The sequence below is a fragment of the Euprymna scolopes genome, chromosome 13 (genome assembly GCF_053919585.1).
Source record: "Euprymna scolopes isolate OS-2025 chromosome 13, ASM5391958v1, whole genome shotgun sequence".
NCBI lineage: Eukaryota > Metazoa > Mollusca > Cephalopoda > Sepiida > Sepiolidae > Euprymna > Euprymna scolopes.
In genome coordinates, this window is record NC_136494.1 from 132,129,259 (window position 1) to 132,144,208 (window position 14,950).

The window sequence follows — 14,950 nt, forward strand, 5'->3', positions numbered from 1 at the left end:
CAATCACTGCAGGAGCTGTCCTACTTACTGTTCCCAAATCAAATCGATTTTTTTTTTTGTTTTTTATATTTGTATAATAGAAAAGATATATCGTTTTTTATTTACAAACAAACAAATTCAACAAGAGTAGAAAGATTTTATTGATGAGGGGTGGGGCAAAAAATCTAAAAAGAAAAAAATTGTTAGTAAGGCCCTCCCAACCCTTGCTAAATAGCAGACCACCCACTGTTTTCTGAATTGATGACGGCTAAAACAAGGTCGATCTCTAAGGGGTTTGAAAAACTAAATTTTGGACAAAATAAAAAATGGGGGAGTTGGGGGGGGGGTCACTTCAAGTTTGAGGAAAAAGAGCCGGGAATGAAAAAAGAATTTTCTGATTTCTCTATCAAGAGAGGAGAGGAACCATTCACTCAACTAAGGGAAAACAAGGCTTGCCTTACTGTGACTGGAGTATAGAAGGACTAGAGGCCATGTGTACCATGCCTAGGTAGGGAACACATACTCTGACTTGGCTCCACTTTGTTGCTTTAATCCATCATCTTTCGAAAGCTATAAGATCTAATCTCTTCTTATCAATCCTGATCTTGACCTTCGAATAGTATTTGAAGAACACAACCAATTCCTGATCTGCCCAAGATTCAACCCCATGCTTCTCATTCAGTCTCTATGTCCACACAACCATTTTGGCTATGGCCAGGATCGCAAGAAACATCATTTGTTTCTTCTCATTCCACGGTTGTCTAGTATTGTGCACAACCAGGGACACTTCAGCGGGCAAGGATGCTTGGGATCGATGCAAGCAGTCACCCTGTTGACATATTTCCAGTACCGACAGAGTTCATTGTAATCAAAGATACCATGCTCAGGTATTTTTCTGCTGAGGTCTCACAGTGGAGGCACTCAGGCGAACTCACTAGTTTGGCAGTGTGTTGTATGGCGTTGAGGGGCAATGCGTTTCAGGACAGTCGCCAGGTCAGAGAGAATTCAGAATTGTTTATTATTCCTGTGCCTGGCGCCCAGCTCCACCGGGAGCAGATCACCTCCTCCAAAAACAGCAGATAAGCAAGGTCGTCATCAGCGCCCCCCCCCCGACTAACCCTTAGATAATTGCTTTCTCAAAGTCCGCAAAAGGTCACTAGACCTAGGTAGCCTCTTGAGTACAGCTCGGCATTCTATGAGGAACCGAGTGTCGCCCTGCAGTCTTTGACATGCCTCGACTGTATGGTTGAGGATGAGGTCGGGAAAGGCTGCAGACTCTTTTATCAAGGTTTGACTCAGGAATGCCAGCCTTTTGACGTTGCGATGACACTTCAAGTCGAGCATTCCCAAGCCCCCCCTCACAAGGATGTTAGATACAGATCTTTCTACAAACCCAATGTTTCCCCACGTTCCAGAGCAGCTTGGGCAGTCGATGCTGGAGGGCCTTTAAGTATTTTGCAGTCAGAGAAAGTAGGTCAGTCGGCAGAGGATGAGAGGAGAGATGTAAGTGGCACACGTCTCCGCTCTACCCTTTAAGGAAAGTTTCATTTGCTGCCATGAGGTGACCACAGCAGCGACTTTTGACCATACCTTCAACCAATTCTTCTCTAGTTGGAGACCTGGTCCAAACCACATGCCGAGGATCTGAACCGGGCCATCCGTCCAGCTGAAAGGTGCCAGAAGAGTGGTGACACCTTTCCATGCACCCAACTGTAGACCGACTGATTTGCTGCACTTGATTTTGGCCCCTGTAACTGTTTCATAGTGAGTGAGCACCTCTATCATCTTTTCAATGTCTTGAAAGCATGACACAAAGACATCATCGGCAGATGTGGACTCTGGCCGGCATTCCACCAAACAGAGCTATTCTGCGAATGGCCGAACTTACCTCCTCGCTCCTTAGCTAACAAAGTAGCCACTCCAATGCAAAGATGTAGAGCAGAGGGGACAGTGGACAGCCCTGACATATCGCCTGGGAGATAACAAAGGGTTTTGAGTGGTTTCCATTTACTTGCATCACAGATGTCGGTGTGCAGTACCGAATGGAGATCCATTTGCAGAAATCCAGTTTAAAACTGCTGGTCTCTAGAACAGATACCAGGAAGCAATGGTTTACTCTATTGAAAGCTTTGGACTTTAATTCTTCCCTGCCCTACCTGTCCCTGATCAAACCAATGGTTGAACACATCTGTCAGAATTGGTATAAACATGGCCGATAGCCTCAAATACAGTTCTTAAGGCAGTTTATCGATCTTTGGCAATCTTTTGTAGCTGATCTGCTTCATTACAGCCAGAAACTCCTGTTGGGTCACCCTATCTTTGCAACTAGTTGCTCTAGCCACCTCAAGGCAGGGAGAGTCAGCCAAATAGATGCTGAATTCCTGTACATGTAGGCAGAGCTCTTGCGTAAAATGCTCCTTGAAATGTTTCCAAAACCCCTCACAGATCTCCTGAGTCGATGTCAGGGTTCATCTATCCAGGTGTTTGACACTTGCAAGACACTAGAGGCTTCATGATGCTTATCCACATCAGAGTTTACATCTTTGTTGGCAATCTTACTACCTACCCTTCATTATACCAGCTAGCCTCATGCCTAAGGTCCTGCTTAGCTAGTTCTTGACTTTTGCTATCCTTCGTCCCCATTGCTCTTTCTTGTTTTTCATCTAGGTATTTCTTTGTCTGGGTCTTATCTAGAGCGAGGCGCTGAGCATATCTGACGGAGAAGTCTCTAATCTTAGCCTTAAGACTAACATACCATCTACTCCCTGTAACTGCCTTCACTAAAGTCCTCTATGAAAAGCACTAGTTGTTCCCGGAAGTCTTCTATCTCCAGTAGGGAGGTAGTCAACTTCCAGTACCCTGCTAGCTTAGGCCGATTTGTTAATTTTAGATGGGCCATGATTAGTTTATGGTCCAAATGATCTAACCAGTGGAACTCTAGACATGCTATGAAGTCTGTCGCCTCTTCTGACTACCATCCTATCCAATTAGGCGTTTGGCTAATGTTATTGGTCCATGTTCACGTCCCCCTTCCAGGGCGTTTGACTCAAAACTTGTTAACCAGATCGCATCTAGCCATCAGATCGGCCAGGCTTGTTTTGCACCTCTCTGTCCCTCTAGCTTCCACTCCTATCTTATCTATGGGGTCAAGGATGGCATTCGAATCCATCACTAGAACTACCCATTTCAGACACGTGATGAATGCATCGAGCTGCTAGGCGCATGAAGTGCAATAACCCGAAACCTTCACTGTTTGATAGCAACATTGGTCACAATCAGCTGGCTCTCCTCGTCCCTATGCACAACACTGGCTACAACAAACAGAGTTTGTGACATCATCGGCACACTTGGAAAACCTGGCTCACTTACCACCAGGGAACTGGTATAGCCACCTCATCTCTTAACTTGTGAAGGAGGGTTTTCAATACCAGGATGTACAACAGAGGTGACAGCAGACAACCTTGACACACCGAGTGAGAGATAGCGAAAGATTCCGAAAGCATACCACTGATCTGCACTACTACTGTCGGAAAAGAGACCCACTTGCAGAAGTCTGGTTTAAAACAGGCAGCCTCTAAAACAGATCCCAGGAAATAATGATTGACCCTATTGAAAGCCTTGGACCAATCTAAATTGATCATCCTGGCTTCGGTGTTGTCTTCTATTCTCTATATGTGTGGATCAAATGCAGATAGTCTTGAATCGATCTCCTCTTCACAACATACCTCTGGTCTGTTCGATCAAGTCAGTGATGCAGTGGTGTAGCTAGAGTAAACGTTACCTGGGGCGACCCACTTAAATGTCACCCCACTGACTCCCACTTCACCTGATGGTGAATCGTTAACTATCGTTAAATTTTCATACATGTTCTACTGACTTCCTGACCGGTACATTACTGCTTACTTGTATAATCAAAGACAAAATCATATACAAAAAAAGAATCCATTCAAATCCAAAGATTTTTCAAATGTAACTGTTCATAATATTGCAATAATAATGAACTTATTTACTAGTATGAAAATCGGGTATGAAAACTTTTTAGGAAGAAAAAGATAAGTGTATCCTATGTATACTATGACGAGTCACTTAGTAAATGGATGTATAAATAAATTGTTGTTATGAAGAAAAGGGGGCATTAGAAACACAGTTGAATAGAAATGCTGAAAAAGAAAAGAAAAAAGGAAAAATCAGTCGAGTGACTCATGGTTGACCGGAGGTAATTTTTTATAAGTTTCATTTTGGAGAAACTTCTTTCACACGATGCCACAGAAATTGTCAGAAGGAATTTTAGAATAAGTGTAAGATATGACAATGACTCAATAAATTCCCACTTGATGATAAACTGTAGGAATTGCAGTACAGTTCAGTGCTTGGCTTCCTCCAAGTTTATTTTGCCTGCCTGTATGTGTTTGTCTTAAACGTGAAATTTCTAGACAAATTTCTAGATCAGAAGAGCATTTTCTAGAATACAGAAACATAGTTCACCTTTATTGTTCCTTAGCGAGATTTTAGCATCACCTCTTTTCAAATCGATATCGTTTACTGGACTGCCATCAGCAAGTTCTACAAAATGATTTTGTGGCTTAAAGTTTGGATCAAAATTGATAAAATCAGATTCCTTTGTAATCACATGTGCTGTTGAACCACAATCAACAAGAAAATTATTGTTTGTTAAAGCATTAAACGTACATGAAAATAAAAATGTATGTTCACTAATGGAGCTCTCAACATTTTTAATGGAGTCGCCATTTTGAGTCCTGTATCTACATTGGAAACTCTTGTGATGAGGTCGTCCACAATTATAGCAAAAATAACCTTTTTAGTGACACGCAATATGGTTTCCGTTCTGCTAGATCTACAGCAGATGTGCTTACAGTTATATCTCGAGTGGTCTCTGGGCCTTGATAAGTGGTGATGCCTATGTAAAAAAAAAAAGCACATCTGCTGTAGATCTAGTAGAATGGAAACCATATTGCGTGTCACTAAGGTTATTTTGCTGAGATGGTTGATTACTTCTCTATTTAATACAGATTCCAGCAACTTACTCATGACTTATTGCCCTGTACTGAGAGGGAAATGAGCGATCACCTGAATTCTTAAATACAGGGCATACTGATGAGATTTTCCAGGGTGATGGGAAGCAATTCTTCTTTAGACAACATTTAAACAGTTTTGTAAGTATGGGCACTATTTCTGGTTGAAGTTTTTTGAGTACTATAATTGGAATACCGTCAGGGCCGGTTGCTTTACTGGAATCAAGGTTTTTGATTAGCTTGACAACATCATGTACAGATATTTGTATATCACACAGCGTGTTTTCTGATATGAGAGTAAATATTAGAGGGTTGGTGGCCTTGGTCGCAAAGGGTAAAATTAACTGCAAAGTTCTTGGCAAAGAGTTTGGCTTTGTTTGATGCTGACAAGATTAGCTCAGGTCCTTTGATAATAGTTGGGATAGAGCACACGCTTCTGCTCAGGATTCTGTTTGCTATTTGTCACTGCTGCTGAGCTACTTTGGACTAGACGGACTGAGCATATAACTCTCTTGTGTTCTTTATTACATTTTTACAGTGGTTGCTGGCAGTCCTGAAAGCGGTTTTAGTCTCAGTACATCTATTATATTGGAAGCAATGGAAAAGGTGATTTCCGTGCGCAATAGCAGCAGCACATTATGGAGAGAACCACGGCTGGCTATTAGGTTTATGCTGGAAATTTTTTGAGGGTATGAAACGGTCTATACCTACAATTAGCCATTCTGTCAGGTCTGATAATATAGAGGACACATCCTTTTTAAATATGGAACGCAGAGGTAGATCTGATATAAATGTATGGAAGCTATCCCAGTCAGCCATAGAGTATTGATATACTGTACAATGGAGAGGTACATCTGAGGACTTATTACATTTCATTTTTATCTTAACTGATACAACACAATGGTCGGAAGATCCAAGTGGAGACAGAACGGAAGCTGAACACAGTTCAGGGCAAGTTGTGAGAAAAAGGTCTAGGAGACTTGCATACTGGCCGTCAGTATTGGGCACACGGGTGGATTTGTGAAAATCTGAGTGAGGTCATAAGCAATAGAGATATAATGACAGGACCTCCGCTCATCATCAGTCTTTTTTGAGTGAGTTAACCATTCCACATTGTGAACATTGAAGTCTCTACAGACATAATTATTAGCTGAAGGATAAGCAGATAGGACATGGTCAATTTTCTCAGATATGCTTTTAAAGATATTAACTCCGCTGTTGTGAGGGCGATAGAGAGCAAATATAAATGCAGTAGTTTGAGCAAGTGCAACCCAGAAGCATATATAGGGTAAGAAGTCCTGGAGGTGAATGGTTCTCAGTATACAGTTCTTGAGTTGGAATTCACAGAGCAAAAGATTTTTCCTGTGTTGACACGAAGAAAACATATGCGAAGTTGCCACAGAAAGGTTTAATATTTATGGAGCAATTCTGGTTTCTGATTGGTTGGTAGCAGAATGTGAATTAATTCGATTTGTCAGTTCCTAGCAGCATCGTTTATAAATAGAATCTCTCGACTGTGCGGGATCATACTCCATTATAGTGCAAAAATATTGCAACACGGCACAAATAATATGATCTGGCTGAACGGCAGAAAAAGTCAACAAAATGTCATTCACTGTACTCTGATATCCAACTTCTTGATATGGAAATGGTCCAGACACTAACATTGCTTACTTAGTTTCCTGCTGTACTGACCATCCAGCATCTCCTCACCTGGCATTCTGTTCTTTTGATTCTCCTCTCTGCAGAGATATCACATTTTGCAAGTGCTTGCTGGACGGCCATGGCAAGTGCTCGTCTGAGCTCCAATCTCTGGTCTCCCCCTCGCCAATCTTTCACAAAAAACACCCGTCTGGCTGAAACCACTGTCATTAATTTTCCCCACTCTTTATCTGTGCCTAAATCCAAGCGTAGATTCCATGAGCAGAACTTCTTTCGTAGAAGTGCACAACTGCAGAACTCTCTTCCGTTTGCCTGTTTCCCACCTGACTACAATTTGGATGTCTTCAAGTCCAACATAAACAAACTCCTGACAAACCGCCCCCTTAAGTAAGACACTTTATCAAATCTCCAATACTAATGATTACTATGATACTATCCCATTGATTACTGTACACACAATAACCCTTATCTCCAAGTGGCTTCCAGGCCTTGATAAGTGGTGACCTCCACGTAAAAAAAAGCATTTGTACACTGTTCTTCCAAAAAGACCTTGAGAGCCCTTAGTTTGGTAGCAACCAATTATTACCAAAGGAAAAAAGTCACTATTACTTACCTTGAGCAACCACCTTCATCTTTTTGTATTTGATTGCATCTGAACTAAACTGGCAGATCATCATACCTTCATACAATTTAGCAAACTGAAATAAACACAAAAATCATTTCATTATAGATTTATCAGAATTTATCTCAGCTGAACAAAAAAAAAATCCAATTATGCTAAAAACTAATTATTTTAATGCAATTTCATAAAATTTCACTTTTATGTTTTTGTTAAACTTAGACTCAGTCAAATAATTAACATTAAAATTTACATACCCATCTGTAAGAGCACCCGTCTTAGGATGAGTAAAATGAATTCACCAAACAGTTTTGCACCACTTTTATGCATCTTACAAAGATTAAAATCAAGATATAATAATACTAAACTTTACGTTTAGAATTCTTATTTTAATTTTAGTTAAAATTTATTACATGATTATGATTCAAGAAAATGTTAAAAACTTAAGATTATGGGATTTTCAGTAGACATTAAAATTCACGGAATCTTTCTAAATTGGTGCCTAATAGTTGCGGATCACAATTAGATTTGAAAGATGTGAATGTTCAAATGAGAGATGGTGCCATATTATGTCCTTTAAAATATATCAGAGATTGAAATTTAGCGAATATATATTATTTACTATCTAATATCTATTGTTAAAATTTAATAAATATCGCCGGTATCGGAATTTTCACAAAGAACTTCCACCTCCATTCGAACCCCTTTTGCATAAAACTAAAACTAAATATAGCCCACGTTACTCGACCTTACATCAAGCAACTATGTTTCGCAATTCATAATAATCGATTAATTCAGCAGTGATACTTGTAAATACAAACAAATAAACACAAATAAGCTAGATAGATAGATAGATAGATAGATAGAAAGCATACGTTATAAAAATACTAGAAGAGATTTAAATAGCACAGTATAAAGCTGAACTTGAAACACCGTCTGTCAAAAAAAAAAAAAAAACAGAAAAAACTTAAAGGAAGAATAAAATGTTTACAAAAACCTTTAGTTTCTGATTGTTGTTTTTTTTTTTTTTTTTTTTTTAGATGAGAATTGATAATTTGATATATTTACATTATTCAAACTACTGTTCTTAGCTCGAGTGTCATTCGCACAAGATTTCTGTTGATGTAACTGCTAACCTTCTTCAGGTGTATCTTGTCAAATTTAGGAATCTGTCAAACTCGAGAATCTGCACGGAATTTTGAATAGAACTCTTTACTTAATTCATAGAGGTAACATGCTCTCGTCCTATCAGCTAATTCGCGATTGTATTTCTTGTATCACAAGCACTGAGTATGAAACCTACAACCTCCAGAATAGTGTCACCTATAACTGAATTTTACCTAGTACTTTATCCGATATGCCATGGTCCTTCTTCTATAATAAAAGTGTACATTTATATATCTAATACGCACGCACATATATAAAGGTGGAATCTACATAACTCATCCCACCGTTGTCTTGGTTTGCTACAGTTTGTATCTATCCTTATCTTTCTGCATTGTATTGCCTTCTATAAATTACCTTTATAGAGATAGTTTAATTATAATTTAAATATAAATTCATAAAAATATCCACTAAATGGATTAACAGAATTGAGAAATGACAAAAAACAATTAAATATATTATATAAAAGAAACTGTATGTGTACGCATGCGAGTTCGTTCCCTATGGACTCGAAAACGGCTGGGCCGATTTTTATGAAATTTCGCACAAAGGTAGTTTATGTGCCTGGCAGTGTTCTTAGATATGTTTTGTATCAGAATGTTTTCAAAAAGTATCGATAATCAAAATAATCTGATGAAAGAAGGAACAAGCAATTTTGACTAAGGTTAACACCTTACACAGCCTAACATCACAAGGGCATTTGAGAAATTTTTTACCACACAAGTCGAAAAACCCGACATAAAAAATTAACATTAGGTTCTTTGATATGACTGGGGCGTGTTCGAAATGAATATTTCTACTTAAAGCACAATTGCACCATGATACTTGATTTTTTTCATTTTGAACTTAAATCCAAGCCATTATCACTACACAAACAATAAAGTCAGGCATATAAAATCAACCGCAGGTTCTTTGATATGACAGGAGCGCATTCAAAACAAGCGTTTCTGTTTAGAGGACAATTGAAGCATGGTACTTAACTTTGCAGTATTTTAAACTTTAATGCAACCCATTACATATCAAAAATAATTTAGCTTCTCTACAGTGCAATGTAGACTACAATGTATTGTGGACTAAGTCACTGCGGGGAGGCATGTGAAGTTTCTTTTTGGTGTACCTCGATGGGTCCCAAACTAGAGCAGGCAATCAATCGATTTAATTGACAAATGGACAATTACACTGATTTGATCATCATTCAATCTTTGGCAACGTCGAGTCTCTCTGCTAGTGTGTGTGTATATATATATATATATATATATATATACACACATATATACATACTAATAGGCCGCCTGGCATTGCCCAGTCATGAAGTACGCTTAAATATGATATTTTTATGAATGCAAATTTCGTATTTATTATTATTTTATATTGGGCCCAATATATAATAATGATTTAAAAAGTTAAAAAAAAAAAATTAAAAAAAAAAAAAAAGACTCATGCGCCACAACTGTGAATCGAAACCAAAACGTTTAGCTTACGATTTATTTTTCCCTTTGACGTTAATGCCTGAGCTATGAAGACATGTTTGCTGCAAGGCTAAAAGGAAAAAACATGAACCAATAGCTATTACAATACACATGTATATTCGTAATGCCGTTGTTCGATTTTCACCTGGCAAATTTCATTTTTGTTTAATTTTTCACAGATTTGCATCGATTTTACCCAGCTAAAACCCAAATATGAAGTTTCGCATGTGTTCGAATACCCTATATATTAAGTTTCATGATTGTAGACCAAAAACTGACTGAGGAGTTTAGCAGGCAAAAATTTTTAAACAAATATATACACGCATACATTAATATATATATATAGAAATAGGTTTGTGTTTACTATAACCTCTTTACACAAATATTATGCAAGCATAAATCATGTAGAATATCTGCATAAATATAATCACACGAGATAGTTAACTAAAGACGATCATCCCATGAGAAAACCGAAAAAACTAATAAAGAGTTAATTAATGTTCAAAAAAATATGCAAATTAGCTTGATCTTTTGCAGATGAAAGCAAATCATTAATTTTTTTCTAACAGACAAATTTTCCTTTTTACATATAGAAATATCTTCAAATTTTATATTGAGAAATGGTGTCATGTTTTAATATTCCTGAAATCAAAGTCGGTGATGAGGAGAAAGTAAAAAAAAAAACAAAAAAAAACAAAACACTTTTTTCTTTTTAAGAATAATGTCAAGTTTCTTTTTTCTTTGTCTCACCATTAATATTTTAGCAGAAAAAAATGCTAAAAGATATTTATACTGAATCTTTTGGAAATGTAATTTAAAAAGAGAAATGATAAGTATGCATTACGGAGAATCTCATGTGATTTTGTTATGGACTTCTTCAGGAAAAGCCTCAGGCACGAGATGCTACAAAATAATTTGCTGATCAAAATATTAATATCTCTCAAAGTGAATTATATATATATATATATATATATATATATATATATATATATATATATATATATATATACTAAACTTTTAAGCCTGTTAAAAATTGGCAAAGGTTATAACTCGTGGATTTAGAATGAGTGCTTTATGTCAAATTAATGGTTAAATATGGTTAAATTGGTGCTCATTTTTGCATCAAGTACTAATTCCTATTAACCTTTATTCACTGCACATTGACATCATAATACTTAAATCGCTGTACATTATAATAAAGGTCAATATAAAATCTCAGCCAGATCGGCCTAGTTATTCCCTGAAAGAATTTCTAAAGTAAATGTGGTATTGTGGTGACTAATTCCCAAATGTATTGAATAGATCTCAGAATACTTACTTCACTTCATGCTCATACAAAATTTCAGTCAGATTGGCTCAGTAGTTTTCAAGTAATTGGTGAAATTGACAGACAGACTAAGTATAATATATATGTAAATGACTAGAAAAATCCCTATCCCAGGACGGGTAAAATGAACCCTCCAAACAACAATTTGCACAACCTTTATGTCCCCCTTACAAAGATTAAAATAAAGATATGATACTAAACTTATTCCAATTTTGATTAAAATCCATTATATAATTTCGATTCTAGAAAATGTCTACAAATTTAATGCTTAATCTTAAGGGGCCTTAAGGAGAAACTAAAATTCAGGAAATCTTCCTTAATTGATGTCTACTAATCATAAATCAAATTTAATGAAAATCCAAAATAACTGCATTTTTAAATAGAAGCAAACAAACATAAATTTTAAGAATATTTATTCATTTATTTATCAAATACCTATTGTTAAAATTTCACAAAAAAGGTAAGATACCTGAATTTTGATGAAGGGATTCTTTCTTCTTTAACTCCTTTGCATGAAACTAAATATATCTCATATTTAGACCTAGCAGCTATTTAACAAACCATAATGATCAGTTTATTAGTTTAGGAATAAACAATACATAGAAATATATAAACATACATAATTTTATAAAGAGCTCTCATATCTATCTATACTCCTATAAATTCGTTTTTTGTTGTGCGTGTATTGATATCCATATCAAAAACCCTCTTTTCTATTTATTTAAAAAGAAAATACAATTTTCTTATATATGGGTCATGAAATTGCGCTAATCTGCAAAAGATCTACCTAATTTGCATATTCTTTTAAACATTCATTTTAATTCCCTATTAGTTTATTTGGTTTTCTTATGGGATGATCATCTTTAGTTACCTATTATGTGTAATTATATTCATGCAGATATTCTACATGATTTATACTTGCATAATATTTGCATAAAAAGTTTATAGTAAACACAAAACTGTTTCCATATATATTTATGTATACGTATATATTTTTGTTTAACAAATTTTGCCTAACAAACTCCTCCTAGAGTTTTTGGTCTACAGACAGGAAACTTCATATATAAGGTATTTGAATCTATGCAAAGCTTTATATTTGGGTTTTACCCAGGAAAAATCGGTGCAAAAGTGAGAAAATTAAAAAAAAAAAAAAAAAAAAGAAGTTTGCCAGGTGAAGGTCGAACGCCGGCATAACGAATGCATAATATAGTAGTTATTGGTCCATGTTTTAATTTTTAGTCTTGCATAATAGATGTCTTCATAGCCCAGTCATTGACGACAGAGGCAAAAATAAATTGTGAGCTGAACGTTTTGGTTTCGATTCTCGGTGGTGGTGCACAAGTCTTTTTTTTTAAGCTTTTTCAATCATTACTAAATATTGCGTCCAATCTATATCTATAAAAGTGAAAATGTTTGTCTGTGTACATTTCCCTACCAAATAGCTGTCAATTTAAAGTCTACAGACTCAAAATTTTAGATACAGAATATTATTTGGGAAAATCGGTTTTTGGCCAGAAATTTTGCTGTTAAGTGGTCAAAGTTCAACAATTTGACCTTTGAGAACTCTACCAAACTCCTACGCCAATTTTGGGTCTAAACACTTGAAATTTGAGATATATGTTCCTTGGACATGAATCTAACTTTATAATTCAATTTGAGCCCAGAACAATAAATGTCAAGGGGTTATAATTGGGGTCAAATTTAAAAAAAAAAATGAAGCACAATTGCAGCATGATACTATACTTTTGCATTTTAAACTTTAATTCAAGCCATTATCTATAAAAATAATTTTATAAAATCAACTGAAGGTTTTTTATAGTGCAATGCACACTACAATGTATGGTGGACTAAGTCACTGTGGGGCAGCATGTGAAGCTTCCTCTGGGTGCACTATGATGGGTTTCCAGTTAGAGCAGGCTATCGATAGATTTGATTGAAAAATGGGCGAATTTACCGTTTTTGATTACAATAAAAATATGAGTGTGAAACATTCATTGATCATCATTCAATCTTAAGCAACATCGGGTCTCTCTGCAAGTGTGTGTGTGTGTGTGTGTCTGTATATATATATATATATATATATATATAAGAAAAAAATTAAATATTGAAATCAATTTGTTCAAGTTTATTTTCCCTCCACCTCTTTTTTTTCATAGTTTATTGGTTTCCATCCTTATCCTCTATATTCCATTTTTTTTTATTGTTCGCCTGATAAAATGTACAACTCAGAATATATCTAAAACTATTAAATCCAAACAAATAGCATTTGTCCAAAAATAAAACTTCTAAAAGGAAATATTTTAAGAAATGTTGCGAACAATAAAAATAGAAAAACACAAGAAACAATGTCATTTAAAAATCTTTCTTTGCTAACCTCATAGATTTGCAGATCTCAAAAATAATATCATACCTACTTTCTAATGCTTTTACCAGAAGGAACATTCAAAGTTAATATGGAATTTTGCAGTCGATTTGGAAATCGAAGTAATTTCACAATCGACTATGACATCTAATTTTCTTTTTGACAAGATTTTTATCTGAATTTTTCTATTTGATTCATGATTTTCATTACATTTCCTCCAAAGAATCTTTGAAACAAAGAATGGATTATATTACAACAAACCATCATTCTACTTCAGTATATCTAGCTATAAATCAATAGTTCATAACATTACAGGATAACATGAAAATCAGTTTATTCAAAGTATTATAGCAAAAGTGAAAATTGTTTGTGTCCAATTGATGCAAAGTAGTAATAAACGATTGAACCTAATCTTGTTAAGTATGATGCAAACGAGTTCAGATTCTTCAGTAAAGATGATGGAAAAGAATTATGCTTCACCAGTCTTCATACTAATATTCATTTAAAGTGTTTTAATTGGTGAAGGGGTAATTCTATGTCAAATCATCTGCAGATTGAAACCCATATCCACAAATTTTATTGTGACTTGCGCCACAGATGAAAATCATAAAAACTAAGAAATTCTAAAAATTTGAATGAGTGCAAGGTGCCTTCAATAAGTTTCCAGACTTTTTTCATACATGCACTTTTATTGATAGTACATACATGAAACTCTAGTCCTCTTCAAAGTAATCTCCCCCAGCTGGAATACACTTGTACCATTCCAACAACTGGGAGGTCCCATGGAAGTCCTCTTGTGTGAGCATGTCAATGACCCTCGTCAAAGCCTCTTTCATTTCCTCAATTGTCTCATAACGACAACCTCTAAGGTTTTCGTTGAGCTTAGGGAATAACCAAAAGTTATAGGGAGCAAGATCTGGTCTATAGGGAGAGTGAGGAGCTGTTTTGATGCTCATCTGCGTCAAATAGTCTGTGACAAGGATGGAGTTATGGACTGCACCCTTGAGACAAATTTTGTGCAAATCTTCTGTTCCTCACTAATAATTGTGTCTACAGGTGTACAGTTCTTACACTGACATCAAGCTGTGCATTTATTGTTGCTATAGACACACAACGTCCTTATTCATGAAATTCTTTATTTGGCCAATCAATTCTGGTGTTCTGACTTCCTTACTCTTCTCATACCTCTCATCATCCCTCAAAGACTCCTTGCCTTCTTTGAATCCCTTATGCCACTCAAAAACTGATGCTAAATTCATGCAAGATGGCCCCAAAGCAGTCTACAGCATTCCATACTTTTTGTGGTATTATTCTCAAGTTTAAAACAGAATTTTA

At 35.9% G+C, this 14,950-nt stretch overlaps 1 protein-coding gene across 1 annotated transcript in view; it reads right to left on the reverse strand.

Annotated features, from left to right (window-relative positions):
• Positions 1-14,950, reverse strand: part of LOC145292193 (cilia- and flagella-associated protein 65-like) — a 2,765,874-nt gene that overhangs the window by 2,589,314 nt on the left and 161,610 nt on the right. Inside the window, exon 6 of the mRNA XM_080138498.1 lies at positions 7,288-7,372. Coding sequence (XP_079994624.1) covers positions 7,288-7,372 — 85 coding nt within the window. The remainder of the gene's footprint in view (positions 1-7,287; positions 7,373-14,950) is intronic.